Genomic DNA, 25,604 nt, shown 5'->3' on the forward strand with positions numbered 1-25,604 from the left:
AACACTGCGAACTCAAGCCAGCCAAAATATCACCCTACGAGAGGAACGGACGAAGACAAGTAAACAGTACAGCCTAACAAATGGAGCATTCCACTACAGCCCGAACGAAAGAATATAACAAACACAAACGCGTCGTAATCTAGAGAATGGATAACATCTGCCCAATTCGCAACGCGAAAAAAATCAGTAGAGAAACAACAGGATTCTGCCGCATGAATGAAAAAATTCGGTTACCAGTACTGGAATTACCTTCGCAGGAACTTTTACATTACATGACCGGGGAAACTCCAGAGTCAAAACACTTTCTTCAAAATATAAAATCATACTACGCCTGCTTCCAAATGACTTCTTTCGGTGTCACATCGATCAACACTAACAGAGATGAGATCGATTTTTTTTTTTTTTCATTCTAGGACAAATCTATCACAACTGTAGCGGGACTTTGAATTTCGCCACGCTACACTCGTTCCCTCAGATATAAATTATACCGTCGCAGCGGTATGAGCGCTCGACGGCAGATAAAATACTAAAATTGTAACTCTTTTTTTGTTTTCTATCCGCCTTTTGTCTCTCGAGAGCGGAAGCTTAATGCAGACGTAAAAAAACTTATTAGCTAGTCTTGATCTGATTAAGACGAAAAAACTTATTAATGTGTAGTCATATTGTGGAAGTTGTTATGAAATTCGGAGGATGGAAGTGGCAACGTAAAATAAATTTCATTCAGTGTCAAGATGATTTTGATTTGTGTAAATTAGTGATTCCTGGACGATTGCAAGATTTCGGTGCAGACTTTTCACGCAGAAATGAAGTAGGAGATTTTTGAAGACCTGGACGCTGCACGAAAGAAGACATGTTAACAAGGTAAAGGATGAACTCTTATCTACGCCATTTCCCCTGTCAGTTACATTTTGTTATTCTCTGTTCTTTTTCAAATAATTTTTGTAGTGAAAATTGGTTTGACTTTTGCTCAGAAACGCTACAAGGACCACCCCAACAATAGCTTTTCCGAATCACGAAGTCCGATAACTTTTCTGTAATACGAAGTCCGACTTGCATTTCATTCTTTCCCTTTTTCACGGTCATTAACGATTTTTAAAACGCACTTTTTATTCACCAGTTCTTCCCACATTTTCAACCATTTCTTTTCTTCTCTTTTACTTTTTTATTAACCACTACACAACATTACTACCGTTACCCAACGCAGACCATGAATTTTTACAAGTATGTTTAATCGGAAATGAAGGAACACAAACTGATCAATGATGTACAAATATAAGTGGACTGAGACCAGAAGTAGTCCAAGATGTACAGAGGATTTTACTCTAATACAATCAACCATTTGACGTATTCGAAACAGCACTAGACTGAATGATTTCTGATGACTGTAAATTTATAATTCGAGTCGACAGGAGACTACCAGGAGAACACGAATGTCGATTTAATGCACATCAGATACACAAAGTCGCCATCGTAATTGTGGACATTGAAAACAGAAACGGAGACATAATTGTACAACGAAGATGAGAAGGACTATAAGGCTTTGCACTGAGACACTGTTCATATGATGTCCTTTAGTATCATTAATATTTCTGCACGGAGACGACGGATACCATTGTAATGTAAAACGTATCAAACCTGAAACAGGCTTACCGCTTGATGATCAGAGACAATGAAACATACAATCACAGTCTCAACACTCGCCGTTTATTCCAGCGATTCCTGGTAGATATGTAAGAAAAAACAGAAGTGGAACGGATCAGAGGAAACTACGCACGAACGAATACATCCACTTTCGAGACGCAATCATGAATGAAGGAAGCATTAACAACATTGGAAGAATGGCAATCTTACCCTCATCATACATAGGAAGTCCAAGACATATGCACGAATACACTCGAAGATGCCATGACCTACATAAGAAAATATGGACGACCTGACCTCTTCATAACATTCACATTCAACACGTCATGGCCAGAAATCAAGAAACTACTAAGATACGGACAAGCCCCCATGCATCGACACGACACAAAAGCCCGAGTTTCCGGACAAACACAAGTCATGACAGCCTACCACATCTTTGGAAACTTTAGATGTCGGATGTACTCTATCGAATGACAAAAACGAGGACTGCCTCACTTCCACAACCTTATGTGGCTGCAAGACAGAGTTCATCCCACGGATAACGACAAAACCGTCCAAGATTAATTACCCAATCCACAACAAGATCCGTAACTGTACGACAGAGTAGTGAAAAACGTGATTCACGGAACATGCGAGACATTAAACCCCAATTCACCGCGTATGAGTGATGGAAGATGAACAAAAAATACCTAAAACCATAGCCGGCCGGAGTGGCCGAGCGGTTCTAGGCGCTACAGTCTGGAACCGCGCGGGCGCTAGGGTCGCAGGTTCGAATCCTGCCTCGGGCATGGACGTGTGTGATGTCCTTAGGTTAGTTAGGTTTAAGTAGTTCTAAGTTATAGGGGACTGATGACCTCAGAAGTTAAGTCCCATAGTGCTCAGAGCCATTTGAACCATTTTGAACCTAAAACGATACTTGGACCACACACAAACCGGTGTTATTGACCATCCGAAACACGGTGACTTCACAGAAAAAATACGAATACGAGGCCGCGACGAACTGGAAATAGATAATCAATGGGTAGCACCACTGCTCTCCAAAATGTTCCAGACACACGTAAACGTAGAATACTGCAGTTTAGCGAAATCCATCAAATATGTTTTAAGTATGTGAAGGAAGGCCGTGAGATGGTAGTATTTCAAATAGCCAAAGACAGCAAACTGTTATAATGACGACGAACGATTCGTCGCCAATGTTGACTGGTGGCCAATGCTAAATAGAAATATATAAGTGCCAGTAGGTTTGTGAGTAACGTCGATAAGGTGCTGGCTGCATGGTCTGGATCTGCAACGACTAAAATAATTACAAGTCGTTGGTAAAAAGTATTATATATTGTACTTAACTGGTTGTACAGGGTTACTCTGGGCTGCATACATATAATTATAAACAGATAGCTATTGAGGCCTCACCTAGGCCATACGTTACTAAGGCCTTGTTAGAGGTTGCTTCCTATCAGCTGAAGGCTATGCTACTTTACTACTTGACGTCTCGAATGGCCGAGAGCTCGCTAGAAACTTTATACAAGCCGCGGAGCGGCGCTAGCGGCGCTGGTCGCGACTCGTGGGTCCAACGATACTAACACAGGCCGCGGTCGATAACTGCAACCCCTAACAAGTGTGGTATCGAACGTTGATACCACACATACAAAAAAACACAAACGACGAGATCCTGACGTACCAAATGGAAAGATGCATCAACAGTAAGGAAGCAGCGTGGCAACTTTTCGGTTTTCTCATACACGAACGTGCAACATCTAGCAGTACATTTGTAGAATGGACAGAGTTTACCTCACAGAAATCACCGACAGAAAAATTACAAACGAACCACATCAGTTCTGTAACATTAACAGCTTTTTACCAACTGTGCCAAACGGATCCATTCGCGTAAACGTTGCTATATGTTGGCGTCCCAACCTATTACACGAGGAACACAACAAGAAAAATTTTTAAACGACGAAAACAAGGATTTACAGTAGAAGATCATACGTAATCATGAAAACTGGTGCACTTGGCCGAGTATATACGGTTCATCCGAACAAAACCGAATGTTTCTGACTCCGTATGTTGCTACACGAAATACAGGGACCAACAAGTGCCACAGATCTCAAGACTGTTAACGGTTACCTTTACCAGACGTAGAGAGAAGCATTCCAACGCTTAGGTCTACTGGACAGTGACAACCACCGGGAATTAATGCTACAAAAAGTCTCACTCACAGCTTCAGCTGAACAAATGAGATACTTAATCGCCATAATTCTAACAACATGTAACCCATCGAATTCAAAACGGCTATAGCACTTTTTCAAAGAGAGTATGAGTGATCACATACTGTACCAAATCCGACAAGCAAATCTTGAACTGACTGTCGAATTTAACGACGACATCTTCAGCGGAATATTCATTCTCCTAGAAGATAAATGTTCAGCAATAAACAACTCGATCTTAGTGCAACTTGAGATGCACCACGAAAAAATGGTATCAGTGCACTAAGCTTCGAAGTTACAAAGGAAAAAAGTTACAAAAACAACTGTAAGTAGGCTGTTTAGGTTTTTATGTTGGTAACGCCACGTAGCGCTCTGTATGAAAATCTCTGGCTGTGCTGTGGGCAGTCTGTGGCTGGTTTGCATTGTTGGAATATTTGCTATTGTAGTGTTAGGCAGTTGGATGTGAACAGCGCATAGCGTTGCGCAGTTGGAGGTGAGCCGCCAGCAGTAGTGGATGTGGGCAGAGAGATGGCAGAATTTTGAGAGCGGACGATCTGGACGTGTGTCCATCAGAAAGAGTAAATTTGTAATACTGGATATCATGAACTAATATATATATATATATATATATATATATATATATATATATGAGATGAGTTTTGAACACTACTAAGGTAAATACATTATTTGTTCTCTATCAAAATCTTTCATTTGCTAACTATGCCTATCAGTAGTTAGTGCCTTCAGTAGTTAGAATCTTTTATTTAGCTGGTAGTATTGGCGCTCGCTGTATTGCAGTAGTTCGAGTAACGAAGATTTTTGTGAGATAAGTGATTGATGACAGGTACAGGTTATTGTTAGTCAGAGCTATTCTTTTGTAGGCATTATTGAAAGTCAGATTGCGTTGCGCTTAAAATATTGTGTGTCAGTTTCGTGTTGATCAGAATATGTAAAGAGAGAAATGCCTGAGTACGTTCAGTTTTGCTCAGCTGTTTGAAAATCAAATAACGTAGAGGTTTACCAGCACAGTAATTTATAATTTTCCGAAGGCGATGTTTCACATCGAATTACTTCAATACATTGCTCACAATAAACCACTCCTCAAGAACAATCAAAAGGAAATTTACAATGTTATCATGGACCGTATCAACAACAGTGGGGGAATTATTTACTTGGTCGCAACCTAATTGATCTATTGCCGGCGGAAATACGTGCTCAACAGCATATTGCATTTTCACTGGCATCGTACTGCATTGCAGCCACACTTATGGAAGGTGGAGGAACTGCCCATTCCGCACTACAACTACCGTTGAATGTAGCCGAAGAACAATTCACGGTATGTAAAATCTCAAGATCGTCTGGACGGCGTGAACTTCTAAAGCAAGATAAAACTATCTTCTGGGACGAATGCACAATGGCAGATGAGAAATCACTCGAAGCCATGGACAGAACATTACAAGACTCGCGAGCAAGCTTTGAAGTGATGGGTTTAGCCTCACTCATACTGTCAGGACATTTTCCATAAACACTTCCAGAGCTATCCTGAAGTCAACACCTGAAGACGAAATCAATATATGTTTAAAAAAATCACGTGTCTGGCCACACATACAAATACTGCGTCTAACAAAAAAATGACATTTGAGGTATCGAAAGACGAGACAACAGCACATTTTGCTCAACAGCTAGTACAGACGGGCGAAGGCACATATCCTACTGACCAGTCGGCCGGTCTCTTTAAACTCAAAAGTGATTTCTGCGACGTAGCCACTGCTGAAAACGAACTCATAAACCAAATTTATGCAATCGTTGTTCAAAACTGCACCAGTGAGGACTGGCTATTTGAAAGGACTATTTTGGCAACTAAAATAATATTGTCGACGATATTAACTTTAATATTTAAAATAAAATTCCCGGTACAGGGAGAATATATTAGGTCTACAACTTTGCTTCCGCCGTTTTGCAGTAGATGGCATTAGTGGAAAGTAGTGGCGTAGGTCTTAAGTGCCATACAGTAAGCCTAGACATTTGAAAACTGCGCCATCAAAATAGTCAATTTTTATTGCATCTTAAAGTTATTCTCGGCTGAATATGTCAACTTACGAGCCCAATTCTCGTCATCTGCGGATTGTTTGAATTTTCTGCTTTGAAATGAAGAAATCTGCTGCTGAGGCTCATGAAAAGCCGGGCAAGACCTATGACGAGGCGCATGTTAGTGACAGAACTTTGCAGAAAATGGTTTCCATGCTTCAAGAACGGTGATTTCGACGTTGAAGACCAGCCTAATTGTGAAAGAGACAAAGCTTTCGATGCTACTGCAACCGACGGGAACAATCACAAGGAATCGTTATCGAAAGCAATTGATGTGTTTGAGCCGAGCACTGAAAGTACAGCGATAGACATGAATAGGCGATTTTGCAGCATGACAGTGCTCGACCCCATGTCGCAAAACCCGCCAAAACATACCTGGAAACGTTGAAATGGGAAGTACTACACCATCCGCCGTGCTCTGCAGACATTGCTCACTTTGACCACCAGCTTTTTAGTTCAATGGCACACAACCTGGCTGCCCAGCGCTTCCTGTCATATAAACAATCGCAAAATTGAATCGATGCGTGGATCTTCTCGAAAGACACCCAGTTCTTCCGGTGCTGGATTCGTACGATGCCCGAAAGATGGGAGAAAGCAGTGGCCAGCGATGGACAATACTTTGAAACTTCAATTTTTTGTAAGATGCTCACAATAAAGCCTCGAACTTTGAGGGAAAACGGCGGGAGCAAAGTTGTAGCCCCAGTAGAAATCGATCGACACGATGGTAAACGACAAAGAAAGTGTGAACTTCCCTACAGAATTTCTAAACACTACCAGGAGTGCTATTACGCTGCCTTTGGATTAAAATTGAATACCACTCAGAAATCTCAAGTCACCAAAACGGTGTAATGGAACAAGGATTATTGTCAAACAGCCATCGAATAACATCATCAAAGCCAAAATTATGACTGGAAAGTACAAATGACGCAGACTAATAATCCCCAGAATACCACTGATTTCTACTGAACTGCCATTCGAATTTAAAAGACAGCAATTTCCTGTCAAATTAACCTATAGTATTACAGTTAACAAAGCGAAGGGGAAAACCTTAAAAAATTGCAGCATCAAGCTCAAAGACTCCTTCTCTCAACTATACGTGAATTCGGAGAACTGCTGTACATATACCCCGGATAACAAATTGAAAAATGTTGTGTGATGTCCTTAGGTTAGTTAGATTTAAGTAGTTCTAAGTTCTAGGGGACTGATGACCATAGATGTTAAGTCCCATAGTGCTCAGAGCCATTTGAACCATTTTTTTGAAAAATGTTGTTTATAAACAAGCATTATAAATAATTAGAATATGTTTTCAATAAATTTTTTTACCCCTTATACCTTAAAATTTATCCTTTTATTCCATCTACCACATAATCTCATATCACTCTCTGAGCGAAGCCGGGTGCCTCAGCTAATATGAAAACAAGTAGTTGACAATTTAGTCACTCACGTTCGCCTATGATGAAACTATTTTTTTTTTCTAAAGAGTGACGGAATAAGGATAAATGCGGAATTGACAAAAGTGATAAGGATAAGCTAGTGCCAATATTCTGTGAAAACTTTGGAAGGAAAGGCCTTAGAAAAAGTCATGTCTTTTCGGTACTTACGAAGTAACAGAAAACTGAAGGTGTGCAGAGAAACTACATTTGGTTTACAGATGTTGACAAAAAACAAAAATAAAAATAAATAGAAGAGAGGGATTAGCCAAGAGTTTTATCTGGAGAATGCTGTTGTATGGTAGTGAATCAAAACAATGGAAGAGAGGAAAACTGCTTGAATGCTTTTGAAATGTGGACGTGGTGAAAAATGCCTACAATGAGTGAAATGAATTGAAAAATGATGAATGAAGCTTTTCGCAATTGTGAGACGTAGGACTTAGGGAAAGGTGTGGATAGGGCCTAATCAGTTACCGTTGGTTGCACAGAAAACACATACACTTTATTTTTTAAAAATAACTCTCAATTATTTTTAAGAGATGCCAAGTTACGAATGGCATCAACGCGAGGCACACACAGCTCAAATAGAAGAGGAAAAAATGGTAGAGGAATTTATGGTGAAGAAGGTCGAAAAGTTGGAGAGTAAATTCATAACGGGTACGAAAAAGTAATATTGTTACCTTACCTGTGGCATATATTGCAATGAAATGGCTTGCAACAAACCTATCGAATGAAAGATGGGTGTGACAGTGGCCTAGCGTGGGACTGCATGGGAATGTGAGGGCAGGTGTTCTCGTTGTGAAGGTTTCGGTCGACCACGTCTAACCACAGCTGGGAAGGATCACAATATTGTGCTCGAAGTACATCGTAGCCCCTTCACATTTGCGCCTGTCGTCCCGCAACAAGTAACAGACTCCACGTGTCAACCCACACCAGTAGTCAGAGACTAGGTGCAGCTGGACTAGGGAATTACTGGCCCAAGCGTGGTTTACCGTTAACGCCACAACACAAGTGGTTGCGTGACTGGGATGTACGGACTGCTGATGGATAAAACCTAAAAGCAAACTCCTCCCGAACAGGCCATGAAGGCCCATAGGTACAGACCGGCCGCCGTGTCGTCCTCAGACCACTGACGTCACGGGATGCGGATATGGAGGGCCATGTGGTCAGCACACCGCTCTCCCGGACGTTTGTCAGATTCCGAGTCCGGAGCCGCTACTTCTCAAGTAAGTAGCTCCTCAGTTTGCCTCACAAGGGCTGAGTGCATCCCGCTTGCCAACAGCGCTCGGCAGACCAGATGGTCACCCATCCAAGTGCTAGCCAAGCCCGACAGCGCTTAGCTTCGGTGATCTGACAGGAGCTGGTGTTACCGCTGCGGCGAGGCTGTTGGCCTGTTGATGGACGGTGTCGTGTTATGTTGAGTGGTGAACCGCAGTTCTGTATTAACGCAGATGATGTCCATCGGAAAGCATGACGTCGACGTTGGGAAGACGTTTCGCATTCTTTAATTGTTCTGAAGAGGAACAGCTGTGTTACTTCGGGTGTCATGGTATGGGGAGCCATCGGGTAGGGCTTCACAACACGTCTGGTAGTGATTAAGGGAACTGACACTACGTCAAAGACATTCTGTCCCCTCATGTGATACCTCTCATAACGTGTCATTTTTCAACAGGACATTGCTCGATCATGCACGGCACATGTCTGTATGAAGTGTCTGGTGCTGAAGTGTTACCGTGGGCAGAAAGATCCCTGATACAACATATTGAAACGGTACAGTAGTTTCCGCTCCATAAGCAGCAGGTTTCGCTGCTCGTTCGCACCAGGAAATACAGACAGAGGCGGCTCCACCGCCAATTTTGTTACACGACGTGGCCGGCCGCGGGTGCAACAGAACCCATGTGGACGGGTGGAAATAAATGTGTCAGGTTTCATAATACATATTTATATGTGTCGTGTATTATGCATTTCTTGTACGTGAATGTGAATCTGCACATGAACTTTCCTATTCCCCCTCACACCTTTCCATAAAGCGTGGCAAATCTTATTTGGGAAGTAGTTCTCTAGTATAGTAGTGCCAACCTTACTCCTGAGTAGGGGATCAGAGAGACTGCACAGGCAGATAAAAGTCAAAGACTTTCCAGTGTCACAAGATTTAGGGTGGAGAGGTTGGTCACGGCCAAGTGGTTGGACCATCCCCTCCACCGGGACCCAGGAAGACCTCCGGGTGCCCACCATATTCGGGGAGTGTTACAGAAGACGAGTAAGTGAGCAGACATGACCTCAGTGCGTCTGTCTCAATGTTCACGCATGGAAGAGAGGTATTTGAATATTTGTACTAACTCTTTTATTTCCAGCTTCGGATTGTGTAAGGAAATGAATGTGTTCGTTTAATTTCGGAAATTTGACCCCCTGTGTTAATGTATCTGATGCCCAGTTTGCCCGTTATCCTCCTCACATAGTGAATGTCCTATGTGAAAGATTGGGAGACTTTGGTGGTATACGTTTCGCCAACGCAATTCCGTCTTACCCGTAGAAATGCGCGTACAGATTAGTATATAATATACCCGAGCTATAAGTTGTAAAATTGTAATATCTGAAAACTGAAACAATTGCTGCAATCGCTGTAAAGTCGAGATAATGTTTAAAATAAATAGGTAATCAACTGTCATCAATCTTTAACATACCTTAAAAATCACAAAGAAGTCAAGTTAAAGGAATTTATTTAAAATGACAGATATGCAGGGACCCACACATCAGCGTTTGAGTCCTCCAGTCCCTTGCCTAGTATCGTACAGAAAGGGCACGCTCTCTAGGTAGCGCTCTCAAGCTCCCCTCCCCACTTATCCGTTGCGCAATTTCCATTCAGCGCTTGACGACATCAACTTTCATCTGGCGTCCCTAGGCAAGGAGGTTTGACGGTAATCTTTCAATATTTGGGATGAGCTCGCACATCATCTTCGTCCCAGTACCCCAGCACCCCAGAATTCAACGGTCAGTTACAACAGTTGTTGGGCATCTTACCTCAGAAGAGGCTACGACGGCTGTAGGACAACCTCCCCAATAGAATTGGTGCGCGCATCCAGGTCAAGTGGGTGCCAGGTCATACTGATTAGTGCCCTCATTCTGTCAAGTTCTGTGTAAACTTCATACCAGTTGGTCATTACTGAAGTAACATCACACGTTCTGTCAACCTTTGATGTTTCACTTCGTATCCTTCTTCCCTTCTGACTGCTTCATCTTTTTTTAGTCAAGCAGTGTAAACAAGACACGTACCTGCGCATACGTCCTCTGCGCGGCGAAGAGGCTGCTGAGCGTGGGGTTGGCTGCAGTGGCGGCCGCCGGCGCGGGTACAGACTGGACGTGGCTGAAGCCGGGCCCAGATATGGAGAGCTGCAGCCCGTTGAACGGCACCTGCTGGCTCCACACGCAGCCCGCCAGCCACGTCGCCACCAGTGCTACCACCACCTGCTGCAGACACAACGAAACCCCATTGCTCTCCAGCTACACACTAGGAACAACTCGTTTTCATACGACATTTCAATGCCTTTGTTATTAAGAAGTACAATGCAGTATTCCTCCGGACGTGTATGCATATCTGAAGGATCCTTAATAACTCAGGCACTGCTATTTCGTATTCATTCAATACCTTCCCGGACGGGAATATACACTTGTGCTCATAAATTAAGGATAATGCTGATACATGGTGAAACAACGCTCTGGTGGGCGGTTTGCAGGTTTAAATCACCTCGGGGTGTGACCATGCGGTGCATTTGACCTGCGGTCGTCACACGGTGGCGCTGGCAGCAGTCCACATACGCACAGGTGTGCTGGTGCATGTCAGTTTACGGTGCAGCGAGTAAGTGTGCAGACGTTTTAAGACGTGCTAATGGTGACTGTGTGTTTAAAATGGCTCAAAGTACACGTATTGATGACTTATGAGAGGCAGAATAAATACTAGGGCGACTAGAGGCTGGTCAAACACAGCAGGTCGTAGCACGGGCCCTCCGTGTGCCACAAAGTGTGATCTCAAGATTATGGCAACCATTCAAGCAGACAGGAAACGTGTCCAGGCCCTACAATGCTGGACTTCCACAGTGTACACCACAAGAAGACCGAGATCTCACCGTCAGTGACCGCAGACGGCCACCGAGTACTGCAGGTAGCCTTGCTCGGGACCTTACCAGACCCACTGGAACAGTTGTCTCCAGACACACAATGTAGAGACGACTGAACTGACGTGGTGTATTCGTCCGGAGACCTGCAAGGTGCATTCCTCTGACCCCTGGTCACAGGAGAGCCCGTAAAGCCTGGTGTCAAGAACACAGTACATGGTCATCGGAACAGTGGTCCCAGATTATGTTCATGGACGAGTACAGGTATACTCTGAACAGTGATTCTCACCGGCCTTTCATCTGGCGTGAACCAGGAACCAGATACCAACCCCTTAATGTCCTTGAAAGGAACCTGTATGGAGGTCGTGATTTGATGGTGTGGGGTGGGATTATGATTGGTGCACGTACACCTCTGCATGTCTTTGACAGAGAAAACTGTAACACGTCAGGTGGACCTGGACGTCATTTTTCACCAGTATGTCCGCCTTTTCAGGGGTGCAGTGGGTCCCACCTTCCCCCTGATGGATGATAAGCACGGCCCCACCGAGATGCCATCGTGGAGGAGTACCTTGAAACAGAAGATATCAGACGAATGGAGTGTCCTGTCTGTTCTCCAGACCTAAACCCCATCGAGCACGTATGAGATGCTCTCGGTCGACGTATTGTTGCACGTCTTCAAACCCCTACGACACTTCAGGAGCTGCGACAGGCACTGGTGCAAGAATGGGAGGCTATACCGCAGCAGCCACTCGACCACCTGATCCAGAGTGTGCCAACCTGTTGTGTGGCCTGTGTACGTGTGTATGGTGATCACATCCCATATTGATGTCGGGGTACATGTGCAGGAAACAGTGGCGATTTGTAGCACATGTGTTTCAGGATAGTTTTCTCAACTTATCACCAATACTGTGGATTTACAGATCTGTGTCCTGTGTGTTCTCTATGTGCCTATGCTATTAGCGCCAGTTTTGTGTAGTGCCACGTTGTGTGGCGCCACATTCTGCATCTATCCGTAATTTATGAGCATGAGTGTAGATAACGTGTGAGTGGAGGTTGTGACACATGGATGAAGACATAGGGAATTTTGGGTCTAGCCATGATTAGTGCACGGATAGTGGAAAAAAATTGGAAATTTGTGGAAAGGTCTTATTGGACTTCTTAGATCATCGGTCCCTAAGCGTAAACACTGCATAATCTAACGTAAACTAACTTACGCTATGGACAACACACACTCCCATGCCCCAGGGAGGACTCGAACCCCCTACAGGACGAAATGCACGGACATAGATAGTCGAATGGACCGCTCGTGTAAAGCAGGAAATCGGGGTTCGAGTCCTCTTAGTCCAACATACAGCCGAATGGTGGTTCATATTCGCAGTTAGAGTGCATTTCCGGTGTACCTTGTTCTCATTCGTTCCACAACAATACGGGCAAGGATGAAAGTAATTGTCACCAGATGTATCATTGTCAAATAACATAGCTGGGCTACACTTGGATCAGACATAGAAAGAACTGCTACAGAGTCGTAAAGAAAATAACTGACATATCCAGAGCGACCATGATTCAACTACAATAATTACACTGAAGGCACCACGATTTACGGTAGTACCCTAGACATTACAGTACCGTATGTGATCACCACGTGGAGCAATGAGTACCCTCAAACGTAATGCCATGCCGGCGACAAGGTGGGTGACGTGGACAACTACAGAATGGTCGACGGGAGATGTAAACGTAAGGCAATACCTCTTCCAACGCATCTCACACTTGCTCTACAGTACTGAAGTCAAGGGATCCGGCAGGCAAGTCCATTCGCCAAATAGCCTCTTGTTCCAAGATGTCCTTTTCCTTGCACTGTTCAATGTATTCTCGCGTTGTCACCAGAAACTACGCATGAAACGACACACATGGGAACGTCAGTACGCCCATGCGACGTTTGCTTTTCACAACACAGCACCTGGACGACCAAAACGATAACGTTCAGCGATGTTCCTGGGTGTATTATGTGCATCGACCTCTCGCCATGTGAGAGTACGTCTACAATCACTAGACTGAATCTGGTTTCACCTGAGGGGAAAACGCGACACCACTCCTCACTGGTCCACTCTCTACGCTGCTGGCACCATCGCAGACAGTGTCGCTGACGTGTGGGTGTCAACAGAATACGGCGTACTGGCCGTCAGGAAAAGACACGACGCGTATGTACAGGGTTATTACAAATGATTGAAGCGATTTCACAGCTCTACAATAACTTTATTATTTGAGACATTTTCACAATGCTTTGCACACACATACAAAAACTCAAAAAGTTTTTTAGGCATTCACAAATGTTCGATATGTGCCCCTTTAGTGATTCGGCAGACATCAAGCCGATAATCAAGTTCCTCCCACACTCGGCGCAGCATGTCCCCATCAATGAGTTCGAAAGCATCGTTGATGCGAGCTCGCAGTTCTGGCACGTTTCTTGGTAGAGGTGGTTTAAACATTGAATCTTTCACATAACCCCACAGAAAGAAATCGCATGGGGTTAAGTCGGGAGAGCGTGGAGGCCATGACATGAATTGCTGATCATGATCTCCACCACGACAGATCCATCGGTTTTCCAATCTCCTGTTTAAGAAATGCCGAACATCATGATGGAAGTGCGGTGGAGCACCATCCTGTTGAAAGATAAAGTCGACGCTGTCGGTCTCCAGTTGTGGCATGAGCCAGTTTTCCAGCATGTCCAGATACACGTGTCCTGTAACGTTCTTTTTCGCAGAAGAAAAAGGGGCCGTAAACTTTAAACCGTCAGGCTGCACAAAACACGTTAACTTTTGGTGAATTGCGAATTTGCCACACGAATTCGTGAGGATTCTCTACCGCCCAGATTCGCACATTGTGTCTGTTTACTTCACCATTAAGAAAAAATGTTGCTTCATCACTGAAAACAAGTTTCGCACTGAACGCATCCTCTTCCATGAGCTGTTGCAACCGCGCCGAAAATTCAAAGCGTTTGACTTTGTCATCGGGTGTCACGGCTTGTAGCAATTGTAAACGGTAAGGCTTCTGCTTTAGCCTTTTCCGTAAGATTTTCCAAACCGTCGGCTGTGGTACGTTTAGCTCCCTGCTTGCTTTATTCGTCGACTTCCGCGGGCTAGGCGTGAAACTTGCCCGCACGCGTTCAACCGTTTTTCGCTCACTGCAGGCCGACCCGTTGGTTTCCCCTTACAGAGGTATCCAGAAGCTTTAAACTGCGCATACCATCGCCGAATGGAGTTAGCAGTTGGTGGATCTTTGTTGAACTTCGTCCTGAAGTGTCGTTGCACTGTTGTGATTGACTGATGTGAGTGCATTTCAAGCACGACATACGCTTTCTCGGCTCCTGTCGCCATTTTGTCTCACTGCGCTCTCGAGCGCTCTGGCGGCAGAAACCTGAAGTGCGGCTTCAGCCGAACAAAACTTTATGAGTTTTTTCTAGTGTGTCGTGGCCATATGTCAATGAATGGAGCTACAGTGAATTTATGAAATCGCTTCAATCATTTGTAATAGCCCTCTAGTTGCCGTGCCACTGTGAAGCGTGAGACTGCGTGCGTAGCAGTCCAGTTAAATATGGTTGCAACAGCACTCGTTGTCCGACGTTGGTCTTTGCTGCCCGATGCGCAATATAGCAGTCAACTGCTGTTGAACTTAAGAGTGACTGAGCACTTCCTGTCCTTCCGACAGCAGTGCCTGTGGTTCGGAACGCTCCCTATGCATGGGAAACAGTGCTGTTAGCAATACCAAACTCCTGGGCAGCATTCGTCACATTTAGTTCCTCGTCCTTCTTCCAGGTTCCCGATAATTATTCGACGTTTGAAGTCAGCCAGATATTGTCTCCAGGCCACAGTGCACCGTAACTGCTCACTGATTAACACACACACACACACACACACACACACACAAACACACACATTATCTTTCCCCATATCTTCGCCGGCCGCGGTGGTCTAGCGGTTCTGGCGCTGCAGTCCGGAACCGCGGGACTGCTACGGTCGCAGGTCCGAATCCTGCCTCGGGCATGGGTATGTGTGATGTCCTTAGGTTAGTTAGGTTTAAGTAGTTCTAAGTTCTAGGGGACTTATGACCTAAGATGTTGAGTCCCATAGTGCTCAGAGCCATTTGACCCCATTTTTCAACTGCCTCGTGTTGTGGTGACATCTCCATTTGGAGCTACAGTCACGGTGGTATCACGCCCTCTGACGTCAAGACTTGTCTGTGCGACTGGGACATCTCTAGCAACGATTCTCCCACACGTTCATTCATTTCCATCTAGTTGTCAATCTGTCACGTTACGTCACCTATCTCGTCTTTAAGATCTGCAGAGCAGTTACATTCGCATCTTCATTTGTATTTACATATGTGTGCTATGCAATCTGTCCTACGATGCGCACAGAAGGGACACGTAATGCAACAGTATATTGTCCCTCCTTGCTACTCTACTACTTTGCTTTTATTTTTCGTACGAGCTATGGCGTAGGCTGTCGAAACTTTGTGCGCTCATTTTCGAGTCACACAGCTTTTTTTCTTATACTACCTCTCAGCAAAGACCGCTGAGCATTGACACGTTCAAGCTGTATAAACAAATCCACCGACTGTTCTGTAAAAATAAATCTGTATGTCGTGTGACTAGGGCCTCTCGTCGGGTAGACCGTTCGCCGGATGCAAGACTTTCGACTTGACGCCACTTCGGCGACTTGCGAGTCGATGGAGATGAAATGATGCTGATGAGGACAACACAACACCCAGTGCATTAGCAGGTAAAATCTGCGAGCCAGACGGGAATCGAACCCGTGCCCTTACGATTAACTTTCTGTCGTGCTGACCACTCAGCTACTGGAGGCGGACAGTGACTAATTGACTTGGTAAGAATACCAAGTGGATTAACAGTGCTCAAGAATTTGTCGAAAGAAAGTCCTGTAAACGATCTCCTTCGAGAGGGAATTGTACTCCTTAGAATGCTTTCCATAAAACTCAGTGCAGAATCTGTCTTCAACACTTACGCGATTGTTTCAATCTTTAACTGTTCGGGAAACATATTCTTGGAAATCGTCATTTTTTGTATTTTCTGTGGTTCCTTAATTCGTTCCATGTTTTCACAGATGTGGTCCGTGAATGAAACTAAGTGAAAGGCTGATTTGCTTCATTTCATTTAGTATCTTGAGTGAAGATGTTGCGATCTTATTAGTCGAAATGTATGTCTTGGAGCGTTTCTTAGTCGTCCTGCTTACACCAGGATGTCCGTTACTCGGCGTTTGCGAGCACATTTCACTTGAACATTTTACTTCCACTGTGGGTGTTTATCGAACATCCTGATACACGCAGACCACCTAAGAACAACTCAGAACGAGACATACGGAATAATAAGACCTCTAAGTTGGCTGTGAAGATGCTTCACAAATAAAGAGAGGCGAATAGCTTACAGTATAAAATAAACAGCCTTTCACTTAGTTGCATAGACGAACCCCATCCCCAAGAACATCACTAGATACTTGATGCTTGTGAATGGTTCCATTGGTTTGTTGCTGACAGTACAGTCAAATCATAGCGATTCTTTTCGTCATTTTTCTGCATTAGATAGCATTCACCTCTGTCCAACGTATTTGCACCAAGTGCTGATCATCAGTAACTCTTTTCGCATTTCTTGACAATATTTTAATATCTCCTCAATCATCACATTTGCAAACAGCCTCGAAAATCTTCCACTCATAATCGTCAACAACACCAAGAATTAAATTTGTCTAAGAGTGTTAATTCTGTTCTCCAGGAGGGCTTAAATACAAACAGTTACCTGTCTCAATGTTGTTATCACGCAGTATGGAATAAAATGATCCGACGAAGGGATTGAAGAGGCTTTCACATTGAACATGGGAACCTGTCTCTGCCAACATCATCCAACGAAGCTACAGAGCGTCCTATATACTCATGTATGGACCAATGGCTGCCACTACATATCCACTTTCAGAGCAAAGATCAGTTTATAGGCTGAGGAACAGCAAACTTAACTTCCGACAATTACCTTTTAGCATTCAGGCCGTTAAAAAACGTCCAGTCTGTCTGTCCTTCTCAAACAACACTGCCTGAAAGTACAGAGTGGACAAAGTAGAACTTCACCTTAAGATAGGCAACACTGCTTACATCTTCTGCACGCGAGACTGGTGATGTAAGATGGTTTGTATGAATTATTTTTCGGTCCATTTTTACCTTTTTCAACTTCTATAAACATAAGTTAGCTGTGGTGGTAGTGTCATGCGTAGGTCTTCGTAACGTGTTCTTGAACGACGTTTCTATACATTAGTTCCTATACTGAATTTGCCCTCACTACACTCTCTACGAGTTCTGGAGGTCTTTCAGTGTCGTTTTGTTACGGTTGAGAAACAAGACATCAATGTAGGTGCCTCACGGGTAAGCAGGACAAAACTGGTTTCACGAAACCTGTACTCGATGAATCGACGTTATTTTCTAAGAGGCATCGTTCGTCCCTTAAAATTTGATCTCTTTTTATCATAATTTCTCGAGTGTGACAAACGGTCGAAACTCCATCATTGGGACAGTGCCATGAGTTTCACGTTTTGAACTTATGATTGAATCCCCTCGATGTCTTGGCTAAGTCAGCTGGAATGGAACATCACAGTTTCCCACGAAGTCCATCGCAATTTTTGCCTAAGTAAACGGCGTTGTGGTGTTATCTACATGCAGATGACTACATCTACATCCACATGGATACTCTGCAAATCACATTGAAGTGCCTGGCAGAGGGTTCTTCGAAGCACCTTCACAATTCTCTATTCCAATTTCGCATAGCGCGCGGAAAGAATGAACACCTATATCTATCCGTACGAGCTCTGATTGCCCTTATTTTATCGTGGTGATCGTTTCTCCATATGTAGGTCGGTGTCAACAAAATATTTTCGCATTCGAAGGAGAAAGTTGGTGATTGGAATTTTGAGAAAAGATTCCGTCGCAACGAAAAATACGTCTCTTTTAATGATGCCCAGCCCAAATCCTGTATCGTTTCAGTGACACTCTCTCCCATATTTCGCGATAGTACAAAACGTTCTGCCCTTCTTTGAACTTCTTCGATGCACTCCGTCAGTCCTATCTGGAAAGAATCCCACACCGCGCAGCAGTATTCTAAAAGAGGACGGACAAGCGTAGTGTAGGCAGTCTCCCTAGTAGGTCTGTTACGTTTTATAAGTGTCCTGCCAATAAAACGCAGCCTTTGGTTAGCCTTCCCCATAATATTTTCTATGCGTTCCTTCCAATTTCAGTTGTTCGTAATGGAAATCCTAGGTATTTGTTGAATTTACGGCTTTTAGATTAGACTGATTTATCGTGCAACCGAAGTATAACGAATTCCTTTTAGCACTCATATGGATGACATCACACTTTTCGTTATTTAGGGTCAAGTGTCACTTTTCGCACCATTCATAAATCGTTTTGCAGTTTGTTTTGATCTTCTGATGACTTTATTAGTCGATAAACGACAGCGTCATCTGAAAACAACCGAAGACGGCTGCTCAGATTGTCTCCCAAATCGTTGTATAGATAAGGAACAGCGAAGGGCCTATAACACTACCTTGGGGAACGCCTGAAATCACTTCTGTTGTACTCGATGAATTTTCCGTCAGTTACTACGAACTGTGACCTCTCTGACAGGAAGTCACAGATCCAGTCACATAACTGAGACGACATTCCATAAGCACGCAATTTCACTACGAGCTGCTTGGTGTCAAAAGCCTTCCGGAAATCCAGAAATACGAAATCGATCTGAAATCCCTTGTCAATAGCACTTAACAGTTCATGTGAATAAAGAGCTAGTCATGTCTCACAGGAACGATGTTTTCTAAACCCTGTGTTGACTGTATGTCAATAGACCGTTTTCTTCGAGGTAATTCATAATGTTCAAATGATTCAAATGGCTCTGAGCACTATGCGACTTAACTTCGGTGGTCATCAGTCGCCTAGAACTCAGAACTAATTAAACCTAACTAACCGAAGGACATCACACACATCCATACCCGAGGCAGGATTGGCACCTGCGACCGTAGCGGTCACGCGGTTCCAGACTGAAGCGCCTAGAACCGCACGGCCACACCGGCCGGCTCATAATGTTGGATCACAATATACGTTCTAAAATCTTGCTGTATATCGACGTTAACGATATGGGCCTGTAATTTAGTGGACTACTGCTACTACCTTTCTTGAATATTGGTGTGACCTGTGCAACTTTCCAGTCTTTGGGTACGGATCTTTCATCGAGCGAACGGTTGAATATGATTGTTAAGTATGGAGCTAATGCACCGGCATAGTCCGAAAGGAGGCAGAGTAGGGTGGTGCACTCTACAGTACTAGAGTGACTGGTCTCCGAGTGGACCTGCATCGTTTTTCCGTTATTGTTTACAAAGGAAATAGCACTCTTGAAATTTTTTACCACTTTAAGAGAAACGAAGGTATGGGGAAGATTACAGTACCCTCTAATAAAAAGGCAAGGTGCTTTTAAAAGTGATTTTGTCGCAAAAAAAGAAATAGAAAAGAAGGAAAACAGCAAAGTCCTCTTCCATGTCAATACACATGGTACAATGTCTTTCTAGTAAGTACCTGTATTTAATTTTTTGTCATCTGTTCGAGAAGACGTACCTTAAAATCGCCATTGGAATCAAGAGTTTTGCAGATACAAACATCTCACTGGAAGTGGGAATAGGTGGAAAGGTGAACGTACTGCTTTCAAAAATAGGACAGGATTTACAGCAGTTCGTCCTTCATAGCTCAAACCATCGGAAGCAGGAGAGGTGTCTCGTCCTATACAACGTGCACGTTATCACCTTAGTGCACAACTTGTGAACAGGTGCACCTCTTCTCCAATTCTGAAGGGGATCTGTAATTTTTTGTCCAGCCAGCAGTGGTATACGAGACTAGTCTTTGTCTACAGATACCTCTACATATCGCTAGACGTGTATCTGAGAACGAAATCGCACAAAACCTCTAGGAGCATCTAGGGTAGACATCGAAAGCTGGGGGTTCTTCAGCAGAATGAATGGGGCCTCGGTATCGAGAGTATTTCATCTTCAAAATCTAAAGCTAGACCCTTCATAGGTCAGGCCACCTAACAAAGAGAGTGCTAAGTAAGGAAAGAAATTCTTTCGCAGTCAGTTCGTTCCAACGGCGGCGTACGGTTCTTGGGCACAATGAAAGATTCGTTCCGGAAACTATTCCTAAGCTTTTGCTACGCCATTTTCCACATTATCTTTTTTCCCCACAGAAGACGAAGTAGAGCAATGAGGGCCCCTGTGGAGGTTGGAAGGAAGGAGAGAGGTGGCTTATTTTGCCCGTCAAACATTGTAGTGTATTTCTGGTAGTAGGATGTTGCCTGTGAAAGGCAGAAGTTCTCATAATCGGCCAAAGAAAGTCTGCAGATATCACGCTGTGTCATAATTGATTCTGAATCTAGCAATTAGGTATGGCAACAGCCAACAGCAGGAAAAACAATTTTATTTTTATTTATTAAAGTGCGCTGAACTGCATAACACGATTTAAATTCTTTTTGGGTTCCATCCGCATTACAGAATAAAATGTTGGCCAAGTAAGTATGAACACTACATTTTTAACAGAAGCCGAGGAGGACTGGAAAATAATAGAACAAAACGGTAAAATGTAGCCACAACAGTGCGAAAACAGGAAAGAAATACCAGAATACAGAAATAAATACGTGGAGGAGGGGGACGGGGGAAATACAGAAGTTTTGAGAACGTGATTAACATGTCACTCGCGATCCTAAAGAGACGTAATAACCCGTGTGTGCTGAATATTGAATTAGAAACTCCTTCTGGTATCGCTAGTCGCTACAGAATCAATATCAAGTCTAAACTGCAACATCCTATTTCTCACGTGGAATACCACTATTGAAAGAACTTAAATTATTTTCATATAGTGATAGCCTGCAGATGTGGGATAATGACGAATACGCATTTTCAAAGTGTGTACACAGGTAAGTCCCAATGTGTTTTGGAACAAGACGTCGTCCGACATTCTCTTTTGTCGTTTTTACTTTTCCTTGTGTCGAGAGGTTTCAGACGTGTTAGTATTTCGAAATTTATTCTTAATGTTCTGCTAAATTAGCGAACCAAACACTAGTTCCTGTATAGGAATTGCAATAGGGCAACACGGACAACATCTAGTTTCCTTGTACGAATCACATATACATTTGTCAACAAATGATTAATTTTCTTTGCATGTAAGTTCAATATCGAAAGGATCTTAAAAGAGTTCGAATCGGGATTTATATGTGTCTGCAAACCGGTGTAGGTTTTGCAACAATTCTCAAAACAGTTTCTTGCAAAAAGCAGAAAACTGGTTACAATATGTATATTCTCATGAAAAGCATTATTCCGTTATACGTACGTTGGCTTGAGGTTGGTTGCATTACCAACAGCAGTTAGAAAACACAACGAAACAGTGATATTGTCGGTTTCCAGATCAGTTCTAATAACCAGTCCCTGCTATTCATCCGACGCTTTGTTTAAAATTAAAGATGCAAGATGACCGAGGTAGCGACAAAAAAAATCTGGAAGCTGCACAGCAAATAATATTAGTCGGCGAGTAGTTAAAGAGCCAATCCAGTAGGAAATTCGAGAGGAATGGTCATAAAACTTCTAAATGGCTAAATATAATTCCTCTCCCTCCCCCCAACAAATGTATTCGATGAAATGATTTACACGCTGATTTCCCAACAAGCAGACATGTGATATGTGAAGAGCGTAAAAGTGGTAAATTGAAAGATAAATGCAGTGATTTCACTGATGAATACCAGTTTTCCCTGGAAAACTTAATGTCAGTGGGACTCCATGTGACTTACGGTAATGGCGTAGATATTAACTATAATTAGCTGAAAATTTTCAGTTGTCAATGCAAAAAACTAGCTATTACATAGCGCCACTTTCAAACATAGCAGGTGGTACCAACACAGTACAAATTAAAGTTATATAGAAGGCATCTATTATAGCCCTGGAAACAACGCAACAACTAAGAAAATTTCAGTACTCAGGTTACGTGAATTTATAGCAATTATAACGCCGTTGGAACTAAGCACTATGTTTTGCCTGAAAGTGGTCGTAGCAGAAAACTGGCAATCTACGATCTTAGTTAATTCTATTTTACGTGTGAATCGTCTGCAAATGGCATATAGTCAGCACAGCGGAAGAGACAGAATAAAGAATCGAGACGAATGCAGCAATAATTCTGGCACAAAATGCAGTAGCAAGCCCGAAGTTATTGGCCTAACAATGGAACTATTTGTTAGTGCAGAGTGATTATCGTACTAGCCACGAAGCGGTACCGCGCTGGCTTAAGCTAGATGTATTGAGGACGTCACTAGAGGTATTGGGGCTAGATGTGTGCCTGATAAAGAGAAATAATCAAATCCCATTGCTATTTACTTTATTGACTATTAGTTTACATTGAAAGTCGTTATCTAAAAATATTGATGTCTTCCGACATTGCTTTGAATTTTGTTTTCATATATTTACCAAAGCCAAGACGGTATATTTAATAAAATAGGTAGAAGTAATGAATAGCAGGTGCGAAAAAAAAACAGAAGCTGTGAAAGAGCTGTGTAATCTGTCATATAAGGCCACGAGATATTAGTAAAACATAATAGCTTTTACGTCAATAATCTACAAATAAGGCAGAGTTCCTGACTACCATGGGAATATCCTACGCAAGGGAAGTCAATGAAAACAGCACAAGGAGAAACGACTGTAAATTTGGCAAACCGAAATGTGTCAAAAATACAGTGAGCAGAAAGAAATCTCATCGTACGGAGTAAAGATTACATTTATGAACGTGTACTGAGCTATGCGAAACTAATCAAGAACAGCAGAAAAGTAAAATGGGACAAGAAGAAGAAAAAATAAAGCCATAAAATCAAGGTAACTGAGAACGGTGTGCTTAGGAAAAATGATGAAACAAATAAGGCATATGGGATAGAAAAAAAAGAAACACTGACTTGTCTTAACAAAAATAGAAAATTTGCTACCGACAGTGCGACTTTTATGCACTAAGCCAAAGTACTGTTCTAAAAGTATAAGGGATGCAACGGCCATGCTCTTCATTACGCAGAGAAGCCTTAGAATAGCTATCGGAACAGAAATACAGCCAATTTGAAACTAGACTGTAATATAAGGCAGAGTCCAGTCGAAATTCCATTGAAGTGCAGATCTCGTTCGGTCATGATGTCGTTGCGGCAAAAACATCAACTGGAGGTCTTTCAAAGTATTCTGATCGACAGAGCCAATCGACGGTAGTAATTCTCATATTGTGTAACCCAAAATGAAATAATAAAACATAAAACACCAATTTTATATTTCGAAATACTCCAACGTCAACGCAAATGTTATGTCCTTTCTATATTTTAATAACTAGTGCCTGTAGATGGTTCATGGTGAAATAAAATTTAGAGCCACGAATTCCCAGTACTTTCAGAGTGAAATGAAATGTGCGAATAAATTGTTTTGAAAATAATGCCACGCTTTGCTGCTGCTATTTTTCCTTTCGACTGAAAGCTTATTTTACTCCTACTAATTTGACTGCTTGTATCTTAAACAACAGGTCCCAACGGCTCGAGGAGGTGCGTCATATTCTTTGACTACACCATTTTTATGAAGTAATAGAAAATTCGTTTAGGATTCCTACTTTACAGGTTATCTCAGAAGCCTTACTTTACCCGAGGGACATGAAAAGGAGCTGGTGGTTGAGAAGGAACTGAAACACAGTTATGATTCGGTCTCTATTTGTAAAAGCAGTAATGGAACTAAGACGAAATCTGGAATGGATTTTAAAATTCAGGAAAATGAAATAAAAATCGTCTGTGTAATCCTAAAAGTCAGCAAAGGAATTGGAAGATTAGTTGAACACAATGCATGGTGTCTTGAAAAGAAGTTATAAGATGAATATCCAGAAAAGGAAAACAAAGGTAACATAATGTAGTCGAATTAGAAAAGATGATGCTGTGAAAATGTAGAATAGGAAATACGTTAATAATCGAAGATAGAATTTGCTATTAGGTTAGCATAATCACTGACGAAGGTGGAAGTAGGCAGGATGTAAAACGCAAACTGGAAATAACTTTGAAAGCCGTTTCTAAAGCAAGAAATTACTTAACATCCAATACAAGTTTAAATTTTAGTAAATCTTTCCTGAAGGTATTATTCTCAAGCGTAGTCTCGTACGAAAATCAGACGTGGACGATAAGCAGTTCGTTCAAGGAATGCTGCGCTATAAAAGAGTACTCAAGATTTCTGACAATTAAAGAAGAAAGAAGAGGCACGGAATCGCGTCGGGTAGAAAGGGAGTTTGTGTCACAACATGACTAATAGAAGGATCCCGTGGACAGTACACGTCCTGAGACATCAAGAAACGCCAGTTTGGCTATGGAAGAAATTGGGGGCAGGAAGAAGGGGGTCTAAGAACTATAGTGGGAAACCGATGATTTAGTGCAGTACGAAGGTTCTGGTGGGTGTATTACAGTAGATGTTGAATGATCGGGAGTTACGATGGAAAGTTACTTTAAGACCAGAATAAAACAGCTAGATTAAATTTACGTATAACAAGGGTAAACAAACAAAGAATACAAACATTTTATGTAAGGGTATAAAACTGTGCAATAAAGAGCCCAAGGAGATTAATACGAGAGCTAAATTACACGCATCTGAAAGAGTCTATTAAAGAATAGCTCTTAAATAATTCGTACGACAGAGTAAAGGGTTATTAAGTTAATACAGAGTAGGGAATGGTAAACGAACATTATATAATAATAAATCTCAGAATCCTTTGACATTCAGACAGGTGTGAGACGAGGAGATGGACTATCTCCTGTTCTGTTCAACGTCGTCTTACAGAATTTGATGGAAGACTGCGAGGAAGATTGTAAACGTAGGTTTCCGCAGCCGTTGTCACATTCAATAAGATTCTTCTGGGTTTGAGGCCACATTGTCATCTGTAAAATTCCGACGTTTCGGTGACTGTTGCAAGGCGCCTTCCTCAGGGTGTATTGATAACAGTTAGCAATACACCCTGAGGGAGGTACCTTGTAACAGGTGCCGAAACGTCGGAAA

At 42.7% G+C, this 25,604-nt stretch overlaps 1 protein-coding gene across 1 annotated transcript in view; it reads right to left on the reverse strand.

Moving 5' to 3' along the window:
- LOC126124782 (putative uncharacterized protein DDB_G0271606) overlaps positions 1 to 25,604 on the reverse strand; it is a 70,676-nt gene that overhangs the window by 25,178 nt on the left and 19,894 nt on the right. Inside the window, exon 2 of the mRNA XM_049915127.1 lies at positions 10,637 to 10,831. Coding sequence (XP_049771084.1) covers positions 10,637 to 10,831 — 195 coding nt within the window. The remainder of the gene's footprint in view (positions 1 to 10,636; positions 10,832 to 25,604) is intronic.

This window comes from Schistocerca cancellata, unplaced genomic scaffold (genome assembly GCF_023864275.1).
Source record: "Schistocerca cancellata isolate TAMUIC-IGC-003103 unplaced genomic scaffold, iqSchCanc2.1 HiC_scaffold_426, whole genome shotgun sequence".
In the NCBI taxonomy this organism is placed as follows: domain Eukaryota; kingdom Metazoa; phylum Arthropoda; class Insecta; order Orthoptera; family Acrididae; genus Schistocerca; species Schistocerca cancellata.